The 20,609-nt window shown below is 43.6% G+C and overlaps 1 protein-coding gene across 1 annotated transcript in view; it reads left to right on the forward strand.

Annotated features, from left to right (window-relative positions):
* The window catches only part of kcnh8 (potassium voltage-gated channel, subfamily H (eag-related), member 8), a 347,288-nt gene that overhangs the window by 91,636 nt on the left and 235,043 nt on the right, over window positions 1–20,609 (forward strand). Inside the window, exon 2 of the mRNA XM_080209769.1 lies at window positions 5,042–5,275. Coding sequence (XP_080065895.1) covers window positions 5,042–5,275 — 234 coding nt within the window. The remainder of the gene's footprint in view (window positions 1–5,041; window positions 5,276–20,609) is intronic.

A 20,609-nucleotide genomic window follows, 5' to 3' on the forward strand; every position in this document is an offset into this window, starting at 1 on the left:
CTGACTCCTCAAAGTCTGTCAGCCGCCTAAAGGTCAAGAGCGTGATGGAATATTCTTCACTTGCTTGGATGTGTCCAGCTCCAACAGCACTTTAGAAGCTCAACACTATCCAGGACAAAACAGCCAACATGATTGACTCCCCATTCACAAACATTCAGTCCCTCCACCATAGATGCAGCAGTGTGTATGTTCTACGAGATGCACTGTGGGAACTGACCCAAGCCTTCTTAGACAAAGCCATGACTGCTACCATCTAGAAGGACAAGAGTAGAAAATACATGGGAACAAACCACTACCTGGAAATTCCGCTCCAAGCCGCACACCATCCTGATTTTCTTCACTTTTTCTTCACCATTTCTTCACTGTCACTAGTCAAAATCCTGGCACTGTGGGTGAACTTAAAACAAATGGACTGTAGTGATTCAAAAAGGTGGCTCATTATATTCCTCAAGGGCAATTAGGGATGGTCAATAAATCCTGTGAATTAAAAAAACATGCATGACTGAACTTCATTCTTGGATTTAATGGCCCAGGTTTTGCAGTAGTAATAACAGCAGTGAAACTATCAACACAAATGGTGGCCTAGTGTTATTATCACTACATTATTAATCCAGAAACTCAATGAATGTTCTGGGGACCCAGATTTAAATCCCACTACATCAGATGTTGGAATTTGAATTCAATAAAAATAATATCTGGAATTAAGAATCTACTGATGACCATGAAACCATTGTCGATTGTTGGAAAAATCCATCTGGTTCACTAATGTCCTTTAGGGAAGGAAATCTGCCATCCTTACCTCATCTGGCCAACATGTAACTCCAGAGGCACAGAAATGTGTTTGACTCTCAACAGCCCTCCATGGGCATTTAGAGATGGGCAATAAATGCTGGCCATCCAGTTCATGCCCCACGAATGAAAAGAAATTGCCATTATTATTCCTCTTAAACTGACAGCAACTTTCAGAATCCACACATGTACAGTTAAATATGGAAAACCAAGGGTTGCTGACCATGGTTCTATGCTTCTCTATGCAAACTGATAAGGACTTCCATTCTTCTGCCCTTAGGTCTCGTTGTAAAAATGCATAAAAATGTCATACCTTGTTGAATAAAATGTAAATGATTTTCTGTCCACATTCTAAGTTCATAATTACTGCTAAACAGTCTTATTCACGCTAACTTCATTATCATAAGAATTTACACATATTTTTGAAATAACTTTGAAAGTTTGTTCATGATACTTTAACTTCTACCATAATCCAATGTGTATTCCTCTATTGGTGTGTGCACCATACTCAGAAGTGGCAACTATTGCTAGTAACCCCTAATTCAGGGGCTGGTGAAAGCATTTATATTGAGAAGATTAGCACCTCACAGAGAACCAGGAAACCAGCAAGTATGCAATTTGTAACCCAGTTCATTTCTAATCTGTTTGATTCATCTTTCTCATTGGATAGGCTCACTAAAACAAGATATTTAAAGGTGTTGCCTATTAACTGACTAGGCAGAATCTTACCAGCACTGGCCAGGATTTTGTCTTCTCGTTCACATCGGGTCTGAATTGTGGCAGGAGTGCAACATCTCATGAGAAACCCTAATTGCATAGAACATAGAACAGTACAGCATAGGAACAGGTCCTCCGGTCCGTGATGTTGTGCCAAAATTGTCATATACATTAGAGGGAAGTCCCGTTGCAATTGTCCTTGCAACCCTCCTCTGCCAGTAATGTAATGGGATTCCTGATGTTTGATGTCAGGAACCCTATTAGAATAGACTGAAGTCTAATTATTGGACTACCACGTCTGATTATTCCCCCCCCACCCCTCCTCCGGCCAGTTGTTACATTATCTATTCTTACTGGCAAGACAGCCTGTGCAATATTACCAGGATAAACCTGGTAACAGGCCACTTCTATCTTTAGCATCTAATTAAGGACAGTGAGACAAAGCAGGAGGGTCAATATCATTGCTTTAGTATCTGGGCAGCTGGATGGCCCACTGGTAAGATGGACCCTGCTGGTTTAACTGGGAACCATAATGACTCCTCAAGTTGCTAATGCCTTTTGAATTTTAAAATTTGAGAGGTTCCAACCAGGCTTCAGCCTCAGCGGGGCCCCGTTCACCAATCAGAAGATCCCAGTGGTATCAGTTTGCCACCAAATGGGCACTTGATCCTAAACCAGGTGTGTAGTCAGTGCCAGTCTAACTTGGCCTCCCTCATGATTATTTTGGGTTGGGAATGCTTTAGATAGAAGATCGATGTGCAACTTTCAGAAATACCCCCTGCCCTCTCTCCTCCATGCAGCTGGTAAGATCCTACCTGCTGTTCTTCTCATTTAAGATGGCATTAAACACTAAATCTTTAGAAATTGTGATTCATTGTAGGAAGATTTTACAATCCTAAGCTGAATGCTTAGGAATTTTGCGACAGTTTCAGATTGGTTTCCTTTCTTCTGAGCACTCAGCAAAATGGTAACTATGTTCAAAAAAAAATGAAGGATATCTTTCATCAAACTGGCAACCAGAAAATTCCCAATTACTTCTGGACTTACTGAGGTTGCAAAGTAGGGCCAGGAAAATGCACAGTCCTGGCTCAAATATTGCGTGAGGCTTTTTGTTAGCTGCTGAGAATTATTAGTCAGATTTCAAAATATATTCTTCAGAATGAAAATCAATTTATGTGGCATTATTCATTTGCTTTGATTGAATGTGCTAATAAAATAGGAATGCGATAAAGCTGGGATTAATGAAGATGTACTACCTTGCGCATTTTGAGAAAGGATCTTTTTTGTCACTCAAGCTCATCCCAAGGCGTTTGCCACAGGACAGCTGGAATTTTGCTTGACTTTCCCATTTCAGAATTTCTCCTGCAGAGGCATAACCATTATCTTGACCCTGGCAGAGTGCTGGAAGAATTCAGCAGTGAAGGTATTAGAGGGAAAATGAATGGTTGTGGAAGTCAGATGTCGCAGAATTGTGTCACCGAGCAGTAGGGATCCACACAGAGCTCCCTTTTTGTTTTTATCAGCTTCTATTTTCAAAATGAAAAACAAGAATTATGCAATCATTACGGCAGCAATATTTTTACTCAGAAAAATTGATAATTGCTAGTGAATTGCAGTACATTCACACTCGTGATAAATGTGATCTAATTACCTACTAAGGCTTCTTTCAGAAAATAACATTTTGTTTTAGTTCATGAGTAATTTGAGACACAATGGCTGGAATTTTCCCGTTCCGCCCGCTATGGGAATTGCAACAGGCGAGGGATGGACCGTGGAAAGATTTGTTGACTTCGGGTGAGATTTTACAGTTTCAGGACGAGAGAGGCCATAAAATCCCACCCACTGGGTGGAGTGTAATGCTAATCCCCATTTGGTGATGGTGGTGGCGAGGGAGCATTTAATCTGTGGGGGGATCCAGCCAGCCTCCCCTCACTGTCCTGATAATGTTCCTGGCAGGAAGGTGACCAAAATATGGTCTTCGCGCCCACCATCAGCTGAGGCCCTTAAGTGGGGAACTAATCTCCATTTAAGGGCCTCACCTCACTACCACTTATATACACCTTGCAGCAGGGGGGATCTCACCATGTGGGAAGCCTGGAAAGGAAAGCCTGACATGTTTGCCAGTGAACAGCTGCATGGGAGAGGGCGGGACTGGCATGTTTTCAGATATTGCCACGTAGAAAAGTGTTGTTGCAATTGGATACAGTGCTGGTGAGACCACATTTGGAGTATTATGCCCAGCTTTGGTCTCCTTATTTGAGGAAGGACGTGGTGGCATTGGAGGTAGTTGAGAGGAGGTTCACCAGATTGATTCTGGGGATGAAAGGGTTGACGTATGAGGAGAGATTAGACAATTTGGGCTTATACCTGCTGGAGTTTAGAAGGATAAGAGGGATTCTGATCAACGTATACGAAATACTAAAAGGGATTGATAAAGTAAATGCAGACCAAATGTTTCCCTTGTGGGACAATTTAGAATAAGCGGTCACAGGTATCAGCTGAGAGGCAGTGTATTTAAAACTGAGATGAGGAGGAACTACATCTTACAGAGGAGGAATCATTAAATGGTTTCAAGAAGAAGATAGGTGCATTTCTGATTAAAAAATGGTTAAGCGGATATGGGAAACAGTTAGGACCAGGAAGAAATCAGCCGTGATCTGATTGGATGTCGGAGCAGGCTCGAAGGGCTAAATTGCCTACGTCTGCTTCTAATTCCTATGTTCCGATGTTCCTTTTGTGCCTGTTTGAGGGGCCAGACATCAGGAACGTGGCAGGTGGGGTGGAGTTGGAGCTAAAGCATTGAAAACCACACCCCTTCCCTTGCTGTTGATCTTCCACCACTCTACTCATCCTACCATCCCCCCACCACTGCCCCACCAGCCCCCACATCAAGACACCCCTCCCACCATCAAATACCTGTGCCTGAGTCCCTGGCAATGTGAGACCACGGTGGGTGCAGTACTGACAACAGCCACCAGCTCTGCAGATGGTGCTGCTGAGCAATGAAGAGCTGGCAGCTCTAATTCCACCCAACATGATCCTAAAGGCCTAACACTGCTCAGTTAACAGCTTGGTTGGCACTTAATTTGGAGGGCCTTCCTAAAAAGAAACAATGCGGTGCTCTCGCTGGCTTTCCAGCCTGTGAGCGAGACCCCATCGCTTCCATTAAATGGTACCCTATGTGTGGTTGGCAGAGCATGCTTGGAAGGAACAGATGACTTTTGACCCATGATTCCTAGAGCTCTCCACTGCTGGGGATTTCCTTGCCTTTTATAGTCTCTATTGTAGTCTAATTAGTAGAGATTGATGACTATGATTAGTTAACAATTCCAGGATCATTGACCATGTGACTGTTAAAATTATAGAATTATAACATTATTATTTATCTAGATGGAACCTGATCTTTTTCCATCCAGTTGTGTCTATGTTTCTAACAGTATTGGGCTAGAGTTTGAATTCACAGTTGGTTAAATAGGCAGAAGCTAAATTAACCAAAGTCCTTCTAATCAATTTTCTTTCCTATGTTCTTTTACAGACAGTAATTTTATCCTTGCAAATGCGCAGGTGGCAAAGGGATTCCCCATAGTTTACTGCTCCGATGGCTTCTGTGAACTCACTGGGTTTGCCCGCACTGAAGTCATGCAGAAGAGCTGTAGCTGTAAGTTTTTATATGGTGCTGAGACAAATGAACAGATAACCCTTCAAATCGAGAAAGGTTTGGATGAAAAGACTGAATTCAAAGGAGATATCATGTTTTACAGGAAGAACGGTAAGCAAGCTGATTCGTAATGTCTTGAATCTATAAAACCTGTACTGCACTGTTCCTATTGAGAAAAATTGGAAGCCAATAAAGCACAATGCTCGCAATGCAATTTTGACTCAAGCTACATTCCTCTCACTTACCCATATCACCCAAGCGAAATATCACAGCTGATTCTGCATTTTACGTTCTGCAGAATTATCAGAAAAGTATTTTGATAAACCTGTAAATTTAAGCAGTTCTTGTCATTTATTGGCTTGTTCAAAATTTCTGCTTACCTATTAACATCCATTGTTTGACTTATTTTAGGTTCCATTGTGCTAATGCATGCAGTCTAATACTCCACTGTATTATCAGAAGGTACATTATGCAATATAAATCGCTTCTAAGTACATTGTGAATCAGGCATTTTATCTTACATAATCAAGGTTCAGGATTTCAAAGTTGCACTTTAAATAGGATTATGAACAGAACACGTCTCAGTTAGTTATGATAAAGACCTGTGCACCTAACCCTGGGGCTGCGGGAGAACAGAGAGTAGACATTTAAAAACATAATTAACTTGGGATCCTGCCTCAATTGCTCTGGCACTTTGGGGGAAATTTTAATGCCATAGAAAATATAGTAGGGGAGTCTAAAACATGAGGTCATAGGTATAAGGTGAAAAGGGGAGAGATACAAAAGTGTCCAGAGGGGCAATTTTTTCACACAGAGGGTGGTGAATGCATAGAACAAGCTGCCAGAGGTAGTAGTAGAAGTGGATACAATGTTGTCTTTTAAAAAGCATTTAGATAGTTACATGGATAAGGTAGGTATAGGGGATATGGGCCAAATGTGGACAATTGGGGTTAGCTTAGGGGTTTAAAACAAAAGCTGGCATAGACAAGTTGGGCCGAAGGGCCTGTTTCCATGCTGTAAACTTCTATCTATGATTCTAATATACGGGGCAGTGGCCATGGGGAGGATTAAATTCTAAAAACAGGGGAGACCCAACACAAACCCACTGTAAATGTGCCAACATTTGGTTTAACCCGCATGGATCAGGCATTGGGTGGGTAACCCATTCTCAAGAGTTGAGGGAGTAATTATAACACGTTAATACAACTGCGTGTCTCAGATTTTAGTGGCCATGTGAAATTGACGGCAGCAGGCTGGTTTTGTCACGATTTGAAAAGCTGCGGCTGAGGGAGGTGAGAATTATCAGGCCCAACAGTTAAGTGCTTTTCTACCACTGCTTGTGGGCCAGGAACAACAAAAGTTACCTCAATAGTGCTCTCATGATCCTTTCTTCTTATCCTTGCACGCATGGTCCTTTCCCCCTTTGCATAGACACAAGCCCTCTCCCTCCCAGAAATACAAACTTTTAGACAAAAGGGATTGTGAAACACAAGCTGTTGGTGTGGGGGACACTACCCCCAGGGGAAGTGTAGGTTCAAGGGAGCTGTGAGTTCGGTCTACAGCAGGAAGGAGCATGTATGAAACAAATGTAGGGTCAAGCAAGGCCAGCCCAGTGTTAGCAGGGTCAAGATTCCAACTCCAGTATACACCATGGGGAGTAATTCTGAAAGGAGACCAAATGTTTATAAGTTAAATAATATTAAGGTGAGCAAAGGAACTCCTATCTCAATAATTCTGATGTTCAAGGTCATCCACTCAAAATTGAGGCTGGTTCAGGATTTCCTTTTTGAAGGGGTAGCCAAGAAAGTTGATGAGGGCAGTGCAGTTAATGTTGTCTAAATGGATTTTAGCAAAGCCTTTGACAAGGTACCGCATGGTAGGTTGTTGCATAAGGTTAAATCACACAGGATTCAGGGTGAGGTATCTAAATGGATACAAAATTGGCTTCTTAACAGAAGTGGTTGTAGAGCGTTGTTTTTGAAACTGGAGGCCCGTGACCAGCGGTGAACCTCAGGGATCAGTGCTGGCCCACTCTTATTTGTTGTTTATATTAATGATTTGGATGAGAATATAGGAGGCATGATTAGTAAGTTTGCAGATGACAACAAGATTGGTGGCATAGTCGACAGTGAACAAAGTTATCTCCAATTGTAATGGGATCTTGATCAATTGGGCCAGTGCACTGATGAGTGGCAGATGGAGTTTACTTTAGACAAATGCAGGTGATGCATTTTAGTAGATTGAACCAGGGCAGGATTTACTCAGTTAATGGTAGGGTGTTGGGAAGAGTTACAGAACAAATAAATCTAGGAGTATACGTTCATAGCTCCTTGAAAGTGGAGTCACAGGTGGACAGAGTGGTGAAGAAGGCATTCAGCATGCTTTGTTTCATCGGTCAGAACATTGAATACAGGAGTTGGAATGTCTTGTTGAAGTTGTACAAGACATTGGTAAGGCCACACTTGGAATACTCTGTGTAATTCTGGTCACCCTATTATAGAAAGGATATTATTAAACTAGAAAGAGAACAGAAAAGATTTACTAGGATGCTACAGGGACTTAATGGATTGAGTTATAAGGAGAGGCTGGATAGACTGGGACTTTTTTCTCTGGAGCGTAGGAAGCTGAGGGGTGATCTTTTAGAGGTCTATAAAATAATGAGGAGCACAGACAAGATAGATAGTCAATATCTTTTCCCAAAGGTAGGGGAGTCTAAAACTTGAAAGCATAGATTTGAGGTGAGGGGGAGAGATACAAAAGTGTCCAGAGGGGCAATTTTTTCACACAGTGGGTGGTGAAGGTCTGGAACAAGCTGCCAGAGGTGGTAGTAGAGGTGTGTACAATTTTGTCTTTTAAAAAGCATTTAGATAGTTACATGTGTATAGAAGAACATGAGCCAAATGCAGGCAGTTGGGATTAGCTTAGGGGTTTTAAACAAAAATGGGTGGCATGACAAGTTGGACTGAAGGGCCTGTTTCCATGCTGTAAACCTTTATGACTCTGACTCCCTTAAGGTTAATGTGCAGGTTCAGTTGGCAGTTAGGAAGGCAAATTCATTAATTTCTAGAGGAGTAGAATACAAGAGCAGGAATGAACTGCTGAGGCTGTGAAAGGCTCTGGTCAGACCCCATTTGGAGTAATGTGAACAGTTTTGGGCCTCATACAAAAGGGAAGATGTGCTGGCCTTGGAGGAAGTCCACAGGAGGTTCACAAGAATGATCCCAGAATGAAGGGTTTGTAACATGAGAGGCAGTTGAAGAGTCTGGGTCTATACTCAACGGAGTTTAGAAGGATGAGGGGGGCTCTAATTGAAACTTACAGAATACTGAGAGGCCTGGGTAGAGTGGATGTATCTAGATAGAATTTTCACTAATGGGAGAAACTGGAACTCGAGGGCACAACCTCAGAGTGGAAGGGATGCTCCTTTAAAACTGAGATAAGAAGGAATTTCTTCAGCCAGAGGGTGGTGAACCTGTGGAACTCATTGGCACAGAAGGCTGTAGAGGCCAGGTCATTGACTGTCTTTAATAGAAATAGATAGATTCTTGATCAATAAGGAGATCAAGGATTATGTCGAGAAGGCAGGAGAATGGGGATGAGAATCAAATCAGCCATGATTGAATGACGGATCAGACTTGATGGGCTGAATGGCTTAATCCTGCTCCTATATCTTATGGTCTTATGGACACAGGAGCCTCCACCACAGTAGTGGTAGAGCAAATTTATTGATACCTATAGGGAGGTGCAAACCCTGAAATTAAAAAAACGGCAGTCAAGCTGATTACATACACAAGTGAGACTACATGAACAGCAGCAAACCCTGTAAGTTACAGACAGCAATCTACCCAACTGCCCTTAATTGTAGTTGCGGGCCAAAGACCATGCTTGAAGGGTTGTGATTGGTTTCAGGAAATTAAATTGAATTGAACTAGAAATGTTTAAAATTAATGAAGGGGGCCTACATGAAATCTTCAGAAGGTATTGGAGGTATTTCAAGATGAATAGGCTAAAATCTGAGGCTTCAGATCTACAATTTATTTGGATCCGGAAGCTACATCAAAATTCTATAGAGCCAAACTATGCCTTATTCATTGCATGAGAAGGTGAAGACCAAATGTAGATGATTAGAAGATTAGGGCATCATAAAGTCCATGCAATTTGCAGAGTGGGCAGCTCCCATTGTGCCAGTAGTCAAACCAGATAAGACTGTACAAATATGTGAGGACTACAAAGGAATAGTAAACTGGGCAGTGAAATTAGCCCTTTACTCCATATCTACAATGGTGGACATGTACTCAAAGTTGGCTAAGGGTCTAACTTACATCAAGTTAGACATGAGTATTGCATACCAGCAGCTGGAACTGGATGACACTTCAAGAGAATTCATCACTATTAACACACATAAGGTCTGTCCCACTACATCAGATTGCCATTTGGAGTCTCATCTACTTGTGTAATTTTTCAATGCACGATGGAGAACCTATTGCAAGATTTGTCTAAAGTAGTTGTTGATTTTGATGATGTGCTAGCCATGCGAGCCACAGAACAGAAGCATTTAACTAACCTGGAGGAACTTGTTTAAAAGTTCCAGAAAGCTGGAGCAACACTAAAGAGGGAGAAGTGTACTTTTCTGGTCAATGAGGTAATCTATTTGGGCTGTAGAGTGGATGTACAAAGATTAAATCTGATGGAAGGTAAAGTTTGAGTCATTAAATAAGCACTAGTTTCGAAGAGTACATCTGGGCTGAAGTCTTTCTTTGGAGTGGACAATTATTATGGGTGATTCATTCCAAACTTGTCTGTGATGCTGGCACTGCTACATACATTATAAAAAAACACCAAAGATGATATTGGAAGATGCAGCAAATAAAGCTCTCAGACAAGTGAAGCAACACATTCAACCTACCTCTTAGTCCATTTCTATCCTTCTAAAGAAATCATACTCCTTTTTGATGCATCTCTTTATGAAATTGAAGGTGTTCTGCCACATAAAATGAATAACAGGTCAGAAAAGCCTGAATCTAAAATTCCAGGGCCCCAATTGATGCAGAGAAGGCATACTCACAGAGCAAGAAAGAGGATTTGGCCATCATCTTCGGGATAAAAAAAATTCTACCGATATGTGTGTGTTTTACTATAATTACTAATCATAAATCTTTACTAGCATTACTTAGTGAAGATAAGGTAATCCCTCCGATAGCAGCGTGGACCAGTACCTGGGACTTTGATGTTGTGGCCATTTCAGAGACGTGGATAGAGCAGGGTCAGGAATGGATGTTGCAGGTGCCGGGGTACAAGTGCTTTAGTCGGAGTAGAGAAGGAGGTAGAAGGGGGGGTGGAGTAGCATTATTGGTCAAGGACTATATCACAGTGTTAGGGAGGAAGTTTAATGAGGATTTGTCTGTTGAGGTAGTATGGGCAGAAATTAGAAATAGGAGAGGAGAGGTCACCCTGTTGGGAGTCTTTTATAGACCTCCAAAAAGTTCTAGAGAGGTTGAGGAAAGGATTGCAGAGACGATCCTGGTTAGGAGTGAAAGTAATAGGGTAATTGTTATGGGGGATTTTAACTTTACTAACATTGATTGGAATAGCTATAGCTCTAGCTCGTTAGAGGGGTCAGTTTTTGTTCAAAGTGTGCAGGAAGGTTTTTTAACTCAATATGTAGATAGGCCAACTAGAGGTGAGGCTATATTGGACTTGGTGCTGGGAAATGAGCCAGACCAGGTGCTAGACTTGGAAGTTGGTGTGCTTTTTGGTGATAGTGACCACAATTCGGTTACGTTCACCTTAGTGATGGAAAGGGATAGGCATGAACCTCGGGTCAGTAGTTTTAGCTGGGGGAAGGGTAATTATGAGGCCATTAGGAGAGAATTAGGAAGCATTGGATGGACTAGGAGATTACAGGGACTAGGAACGTCTGAAATGTGGAGTTTTTTCAAGGAGCAGCTACTGTGGGTCTGTGATAGGTATGTCCCTGTCAGGCAAGGAGGAAATGGTAGGGCTAGGGAACCGTGGTGCACAAAAAAAGTTGATTTGTTGGTTAGGAAGAAGAAGGAGGCTTATGTTCGGATGAGGCTTGAGGGCTCGGGTAGTGCAGTAGAAAGCTTTAGATTGGCTAGGAGGGAGTTGAAGAGGGAGTTAAGAAGGGCTAGAAGAGGGCATGAGATGACTTTGGCTGATAGGATTAAGGAGAATCCTAAGGCGTTCTATAGGTATGTCAAGAATAGAAGGTTGGTCAGGGCAAGATTAGGGCCAGTTACAGACAGTAGGGGGAAGTTGTGTGTGGAACCGGAAGAGATTGGAGAGGCATTGAACCATTATTTCTCTTCGGTGTTCACGCAGGACGATATCAATGTAGCTGAGGAGGTCACTGGGGTGAAGGGGTGTAAAATAGAAAGTATTGTAGTTGATACAGAGGATGTGTTGGATATTCTAGATGGGTTGAAAATAGATAAGTCCCCTGGTCCAGACGGGATTTACCCTAGGATTCTATGGGAGGCAAGAGAGGTGATTGCAGAGCCACTGGCTCTGATCTTCAGGTCGTCGTTGGTCTCTGGTATAGTACCGGAAGATTGGAGGACAGCGAATGTTGTCCCATTGTTTAAGAAGGGGAGCAGAGACTTCCCTGGGAATTATAGACCAGTGAGTCTTACTTCTGTAGTGGGCAAGGTTTTAGAAAGAATTATTAGGGATAGGATTTATAGTTATTTGGAGAGTAATGAATTGATTAGAGATAGTCAGCATGGTTTTGTAGCGGGAAGGTCGTGCCTTACTAACCTTATTGAGTTCTTTGAGAAGGTGACCAAAGAGGTGGATAGGGGTAAGGCAGTAGATGTGGTATATATGGACTTTAGTAAGGCATTTGATAAGGTTCACCATGGTATGCTTCTGCAGAAAATGCAGATGTATGGGATTGGTGGTAATTTAGGTACTTGGATCAGGAATTGGTTAGCAGATAGGAGACAGAGGGTGGTGGTTGATGGTAATTATTCATCATGGAGTTCGGTTACGAGTGGTGTGCCTCAGGGATCTGTTTTGGGGCCACTGCTGTTTGTAATCTTTATTAATGATCTGGATGAGGGTATAGTTGGGTGGATTAGTAAGTTTGCTGATGACACCAAAGTCGGAGGTGTGGTAGATTGTGAGGAAGGGTGTCGAAGTTTGCAGGGTGACTTGGACAGGTTGCAGAGCTGGGCCGTGAGGTGGCGGATGGAGTTTAATGCGGAGAAGTGTGAGGTAATCCATTTCGGTAGGAATAACAGATGTGTTGAGTATAGGGCTAACGGGAGGACTTTGAATAGAGTGGAGGAGCAGAGGGATCTAGGTGTATGTGTACATAGATCCCTGAAAGTTGGGAATCAAGTAGATAAGGTTGTTAAGAAGGCGTACGGTGTCTTGGCGTTTATTGGTAGGGGGATTGAATTTAGGAGTCGCAGCGTCATGTTGCAACTGTACACAACTCTGGTGCGGCCGCACTTGGAGTACTGTGTGCAGTTCTGGTCCCCACATTACAGGAAGGATGTGGAGGCTTTGGAGAGGGTGCAGAGGAGGTTTACCAGGATGTTGCCTGGTATGCAGGGGAGGTCCTATGAGGAGAGACTGAGGGATTTGGGGTTGTTTTCACTGGAAAGAAGGCGGCTAAGAGGGGATCTTATAGAAACATATAAGATGATTAGAGGTTTAGATAGGGTGGATGGTGATAGCCTGTTTCCTCGGATGGAGAAATCTAGCACGAGGGGGCATGGCTTTAAATTAAGGGGGGGTAGTTATAGGACGGATGTCAGGGGCAGGTTCTTTACCCAGAGGGTGGTGAGGGACTGGAATGCCCTGCCTGCTGCAGTTGTAAATGCGCCTAGTTTGGGGGTGTTTAAGAGATTGGTGGATAGGTTTATGGACGAAAAGGGATTGGTTTAGATTAGTGGGTCAATGTTTTTTTTTTAAAAATAAGACTGGTCGGCGCAACATTGTGGGCCGAAGGGCCTGTTCCGCGCTGTAATGTTCTATGTTCTATGTTCTATGTAAGTATGCAGGTTGAACTTCATTGTTGGCTGCCCATAAAAACAGCTTCCGACACCAACCAGAGAACATATATCAAACATATGTAAAAACGTCTTGAGCTAGCTCCTCTTGCCGGAAAGTACCCCACCACTAGCAGTGCCTCAAGAAAGTATCTATGCCTTAAATTTTCTCAATGGATTATCTGAGTCTGCACAGCAGATCAAATATTGGATTCAGAATTATCCAAAGTAAAACACAATTCTCCCAAATTGGGACTAAGTGCCTCTGCCAGTGAGAAAACAGTATGTTTCCCATTGATGCTGGCAGCGGCTGTTAGGTGGGATTCTCCCGCCTGCTGGATGCAAATTAATGCCATGATTCACACTAGTCAGTCTGGTTGTTCAGAGGTCAGGGCATCATTTTTAAAGGTCTGTCAGGGCCAAAAGTGGTGGCATGGTGGCACAGTGGTTAGTGCTGCTTCCTCCCAGCACCAGGGGGCCCGGGATTGATTCCTAGCTTGGGTGACCGTGCGGAGTTTGCACATTCTCCCCTTGTCTGTGTGAGTTTCCTGCGGATGTTCCGATTTTCTCCCGCAGTCCAAAGAAGTGTGGGTCAGGTTGATTGACCAAGTGTCAGGGTAAATAAGTGGAGCTATGGGGATAGGGCCTGGGAGGGATTGTGATCAGTGCAGACTCAATGGGCCAAATGGCTTCTTTCTGTATTGTAGGGATTCTATGATTCTATGAGAAGTGACAATCTACGAGAAGGGACAATCCAACCGTGGGACCCCATCCCAGTGACAGTGCCGAGGTCAACCCCTTGTCCCCAGCCTGAATCCACCCCAGGACCCTTGGACGTTCCTTCTTCTGCAGCGTAGAAGTGGCAGAGGGGCAAATGGTCATTGGACCTGCAACCTTGACTCCCTTCATAGTCCAACATGCCATGCCTACATTTGTTATTAACAGCTCCAAAACCTGTCTGCTGCAGATCCCACTGGGGAGGTGGGTGAATAGGGGGAGGGAATAGAATCAGGCCACAGGGCACTACCAATTGGGGCCAGCGAGGTGGGGCAGGGGAATCCCGATTGCCTTCACACCTACTGAAGTACTGATTTTTGGCAGATGCTCGATTTAACAGGCCATCAGGGTTTCTGGCTGCAGCTGGCAGCGTGGAAATGATTCTTCATGGTTGGTGTACAATAGATTGTCTGAACAGCTAAAACCCTTTCACTCAAGGAAGGATGAACTGAGCTGTGAAGATGGCATTCTTCTGTGGAGAGTTACCTGACCATAGCCTAGCCAGAAGTTGTTACTTGAGGAACCACATAGCACCCATACAGATGCATCCAAGATAAAAATGTTGACTCACAGCTACGTTTAGTGGCCTGAGATAGATAGAGCATGGTAAAGCTGTGCAAGCAATGCCAGGTGCAAAATAAATGACCATCCGTAACCCTGTTGCACACTTGGAAATAGCCAGGTCAGCCATTCCTAAGGGGCTCATTACCACAAAGTGAAAGAGAAAAACTCACGAACTAAAAGGGAGTGGGTGTGGGATGTTAAAATCAGTACTAGCAGGTTTTTTTTGTAGACTGTAAATCTGAATTGCTAGTTTTCCAAAGTGAATTTAAGACATTATAACCCATGCAGTATCATAGCTGTCCAACATTTCCCTGTTGAGTTATCACCATCTGTTTTCTTTGACGGTAATCAATTTGGAGAGGTGCTAGGAATGGTACCTTTATACTTTGATAAAAAGCTTTGCTTGTGGAGGTCTTGTGACACAGTGGGCAGCATCCCCACCTCTGAGCCAGAAGTTTTGGGTTCAAGTCCCACTCCAGGAATTGATAACATGGAAGGTCAGTACATAATGGGGCTAAACAGGTTGCTTATCATTGTGCAAATCTTCCCAATGCACCTATGGTAGGGGAGAAGATTGGCACAGTCTGTCGTTCAGCCAGAAACTGCAGAAGGCAAAAGCAAACCATTGCAGCATCTTGCCAAGCATAACTATGGCCCAAAACATGGAAGTCCATGTTCATCAGTGCCCTCTAAGAGCCTGGTTCCTAAAGAGACTTACTTTGCAATATTTCAAGATAGCAATTTGTTTAATCAATGAGGAAGGATTGCTTTCTTTAAATTTACTAATTCTTCCAGGTTCAAATTCAGATATGAAGTTGGACCATTTCAGCTTAGGTTATTTGAATTTGAAGAGTTAACTTATTCAGATGATGCATATGTTACCTCGTCCATGGAAAGTGTCATGGATTAAAACAAAAAATACAAAATGAACAACTGGTGAATGACTTTAAGTGCCATCGGGTGGTGGGGAAGGAAAAAGAAAAATAATTTGAAGTGTTCCTACTTCTGAAGTGCACACATGTAGATTTTTATTTTATTTGTGGGACATGGGTATCACTGGCTGGCCAGTATTTAATGCTCATCCCTCATTGCCAAGGGCTGTTGAGAGTCAACCACATTGCTGTGGCTCTGGAGTCACATGTAGGCCAGACCAGGTAAGGATGGCAGATTTCCTTCCCTAAAGGACATTAGTGAACCAGATGGGTTTTTCGAACAATTGACAATGGTTTCACGGTCATCAGTAGATTCTTAATTCCAGATATTTTTTAATTGAATTCAAATTCCACCATCTGGTGGAATGTCTGGGATTTGAACCCAGGTCCCCCAGAACATTAGTTGAGTTTCTGGATTAACAGTCTAGCAAAAATACCACTCAGCCATCACCTCCCCAGATATTGGTCCTGAAAGGATTAGGTTCTTCTGTGATATTCTCTTGGGTCAAATTGCTATTTACTGTCAAAATGCATGTATAAAGAATGTTGGTAAGGTAAAGAGTCTCAAATATCAAATAATTTTCAAACAAAGAAGGTAGAATTTAAAAAGAACACACCATGCTTCATCATAATGTTGTGGCTTTAATATCTAAATATATTTGTGAAATTACAATCCTTTATTTGCAAACCAGAGAAAGTACATTTAAAAGAATCTTGAATATATTAAAATATTGTTTATCTCTGAACTGGTGCCTCTGATCCCAGCACTGAAGGGATAATTTCGTGATGTATAGTTCCCCGTGGAGGTGCACTTACTTATCTCCCATCTGCTTTAGTACTGAACATGTCTCGCTTATTCAGCAAGTACATTTCATCTCCAGCTGCTTAGCTCTACACACAACTCCAATGTTGAGGTCCAGTAATTCAGTGTGGGTACCTGATGTGTTGAAGTACAATGTAATGGGAATTTTAACATTGGGTTACTGCATCAAGTGGGCAATATTGATTTGACTGATTATAATACATGCTGCTTGATTTTCCTTTCATTAATGACACGGTGAAATGCTCTGTTTGGTGCTTGCTCTCCATTTGATTTGATTTGATTTATTATTGTCACATGTATTAGTATACAGTGAAAAGTATTGCTTCTTGTGTGCAATACAGATAAAGCATACCACACACAGAGAAGGAAAGGAGGGTGCAGAATGTAGTTACAGTCATAGCTAGGGTGTAGAGAAAGACCAGCTTTATATATGGTAGGTCCATTCAGAAGTCTGATGTCAGCAGAGAAGAATCAGTTCTTGAGTGGGTTGGTACATGACCTCATATCTTTTTCCCAACAGAAGGAGATGGAAGAGAGAATGCCTGAGTAGTGCAGCATTCTTAATTATACTGGCTGCTTTCCTGAGGCAGCAGGAAGTGTAGACAGAGCCAATAGATGGGAGGTTGGTTTGCGTAATGGACTGGACTTCATTCACAACTCCTTGTAGTTTCTTGCGGTCACAGCCCAAGGTCTACTTTAAGCCTTATCTCCCTATGCAGCTCTTCAGCCAGCCTGTGTTACTCCTGCACTCAAATTGTGCACCAGGGCCTTCTGATGCTGTCCCCCACTCCTCCCACTACCACTACCACTACCACCACCACCCCACCCCACCATCCAAACCCCCCCACACCCCACTACCCCACCGTCCAAACCCCCCCACCTCACCCCACCCCACCCCACCATCCACCCCCCCCATCCGCCCCCCCAAACAAATGTCTACGTCCTTAGAATGCACTAGGAGAGCCTGGGCAACAGTTCAGCTGCTGAATGTCGAATTATTTCAATGAACTGCCTTGTGTTATATTACATCCAAAGAAGAAACCCTATAAAATATATCTGGTTAATTCATTTTAGTTGAGGAACGTGTACCACTTGTTCTGAGGACATTAGAACAAGACCAGCTCCAGAAACAACTTGGAAATGGAACATCCTGATCGTTAGCCAGATGCAGAAGCCTAAGTCTGCTCAAATGCAACTCCACCCTGATGCGCTGAGTGTTGTCAGATAATCAAACCACTTCCAATAAAACCCCACCCAGCACATGGACTGTGGATGTGGGTTTGAATTTTAGATCCCAGTGCGATGGGGTTGGGTGGGTGTCACCGGCTTGCATGCTGGTTCTTTTGCTTCACTCCACCTCCCCAGACTACTTTTGCAGAGGCAGGACAGCAGAGCAGAGGAGGGTGGAAATGTGGCAGGACCCACACACACTCAATAAGGGCCACTTAGGGGCTATTTAAGGCAGCTGAGTAGATTTCCCAGTCAGCCCCCAAGTTCTTGCAGATGATGGCAACCTGGAGGTGACTTCTCAGTAGTAACCAGGGAGGGATCTAGCTCTTGTTGATCCTCCCTGCCTGCCTGGGTACTCCAGCTGAAACACTCACTTCCTTTATGAAACACTCACCTCCTTATTTAGCTGTCATCATAATCTGCTGTCCCTTTTAAGCTGGAAGGCCACTGATTGGCCCTCTAGTTTTAAGAGCCGACCCACCATCTTTAATTGGATAACAGTCCTACCCTTTAGCCATTAATTGCCCTCCCTGAGGAAAATGACACACGAAGCTGGTGGCCACTGCTGAAACTCCAGGCCAAGGAGCCTGGGCTGACGCAATTCTGGGATTTCATCATGGCCAAATTGGTAGGTTCTGGCAAAGCGGATAGAGGAATGGGGTGCCAGATTCGAGAGACCAGACGGGAGACCGGGGGGGGGGGTGGGGGATGACCTTGGAGAGGTGTTTACAATGGGCCTAGCAGACCCACAAAGATGGCTCCCTTCCTTTTGTTTGGCCAACACATGCAGCTAAAGATGTCATTAATTATCAACTTAACAGCCTCAATAGGTACAAACCTGGGACAGATCCCAATGGCTTCCCAGTCTCTCCCTTAATTGAGATTGAGGGCATGGTACTTGCTGCATTTTACATGCTCCTCTTGCTTTCAAACATATCAATGAGGGAGTGCAAAATACAACCCGGTGGGGGGGCAATGGGCACGGTAGTCACCTTGAGCCCATGCTTGCTGTCCATGCAAATATCCAGCTATGACTAAGGGGGCTGGGGGAAAGGGCCGATATTCAGGGTGGGGGAAAGGGATGATGTTTGGCGAGGTGGGGGAGGTGGTGGCATGGGGGAGTAAAGTGCCAACTCTGATTTGGGGTGGGGAGGGGAGGAGAGCCCCTGATACCTCCACAGTGGGCTGGGAGGTGGGGGGAGGTTTACTCAGGTTACGATCAGGGTGCCCTTTAAAGATGGCGCACCCATCCGTGCGCAGCCAGGTTTTGCTGGTGTAATGAGGCCCCTCCTCCTCTGGGTCATGGTGTGGAACACACCCCCCTTGGATTTTTCAGGCAATGTGTCATAAGATCTGGAGATCCCACCTGAAACAATCACGTGGCTGGGGGAGAGTGGAGGGGGGGAGACAAAAACATGACTGCATTGCATCTCAGATGCAAAGAAGCAAAGGGTGGATGGGGCGGGGGGAGAGGGAGCGGGGAGTGCACCTCCATCAAAAGCCTACTTATGACTAGGGGTACTCTCTCCTCAAGGCTCAGAAACCTCTGGACCTCTTCTTTCCCCCTCAGCCTAAACTGCATCAAATACCCCTCTTGTATCCCCCAGGTATCCCATATCCTCCCCTCCCTGGGAACCTGTTTACTTACCTTCACATCAGCTCCCTGCACTTAATTCCAGCCACTCTCTGAATGGTGGCAGCTGATCCCCTGCCATTTTAAAGATCCAGACCTATGTCTTGTACTCACTGTTCTCATCTAGAAACAGGAGCTTTGCCATTTTAAACAGCACACAAATTTATCCAATAGGTACTGTCTGCGATAACTTTCGACTGGAAGCATACACCATGAATACCCACTCTTAAACTGAACAAAAAGTTGCCAGCAGCCAAACATGTCAACATAATGCTCAGATTATTTGTATCTTTGATATGAAGTCAATAACTTCCTGTCCTTTCAATACCACCCGCCACACCCCTCCCCGTCCCAAACACCTGCAACATAATGCACCTTGGCTACATTTTTGAAGAAAGTAGTTCTTCAAGAATGCAGTAGCAACAGAACTTGGAGCAACAGTAGTAAGGCATGGGTCAGCAAATTGGCAGCAACACCAAAGGCAATTGATAGTCTAATACATGGAATTGAAGGTAGAGTAATTTCTTACAGCAATACCTCCACAGCACCAAAGGTGATCTGTCAATTCTATTTAAAATCTCACGGGGCACCAAGGATCTTTATACCATTACACACCTCCCTGCAAAAGAGGCCAGAGCGATTATTTCTCAATCAGTGAGTACATTGCAATTACATAATTCTCCTGACAGTTTGAATCTGAGCTGGCAGGGTGATGACAGGAAGGCTTACTAAGCTATTTCTTTGACTGTTATGGATTGAATCTTCTAACTTGCAGCATTTTTTTTTTGCTGCATCAGTTTTAATCTGTTAAAGTAAATAGGGCATGGTGAAAATCTGTATTTATTTTATTGGATTTTTTTTAATAAAGAAGAACTCGGCCACAATCCCTGGTTGTTCAAAATTTCTTTCCCGTTTGACTGGATCAACATTGGTAGAGTGTGACAGAAAGAATTCGCTCTTGATCTGACTAGAACATAAGTTTTCCAAATTATCACCCTGCGCTACTCACTGGGTGACTTCAGAATGCTATGTTTTATTTTGATAATGAGCCATCTTTTTTTTATGAACCCCAAATTGCTTCCTGTTTTATTTCTCTCTCAAGTTGGAGTGGGAGTGTTGTAAATGGAAACAAAGGACTCATCCAAGGGTGTTCTTGCTCTTGAGGGAGTGCAGAGAAGGTTTACCAGGCTGATTCCAGGGATGGTGGGACTGATGTATGAGGAGAGATTTACTAGGTTAAGATTGTTTTCGCTGGAGTTCAGATGAACGAGGGGAGATCTCATAGAGACTTATAAAATTCGAACAGGACTTACAGGGTAGATGCAGGAAGGATGGTCCCGACGGGGAGGGTGTCCGGAACCAGGGGTCACAGTCTGAAGATTCAGGGTAGACCGTTTAGGATAAAGATGAGGAGACATTGCTTCACTCAAAGTGAGCCTGAGGAATTCATTACGACAAGAAGTAGTTG

Source organism: Carcharhinus amblyrhynchos, chromosome 2 (assembly GCF_965287045.1).
Source record: "Carcharhinus amblyrhynchos chromosome 2, sCarAmb.v2.hapA, whole genome shotgun sequence".
Lineage (NCBI taxonomy): Eukaryota > Metazoa > Chordata > Chondrichthyes > Carcharhiniformes > Carcharhinidae > Carcharhinus > Carcharhinus amblyrhynchos.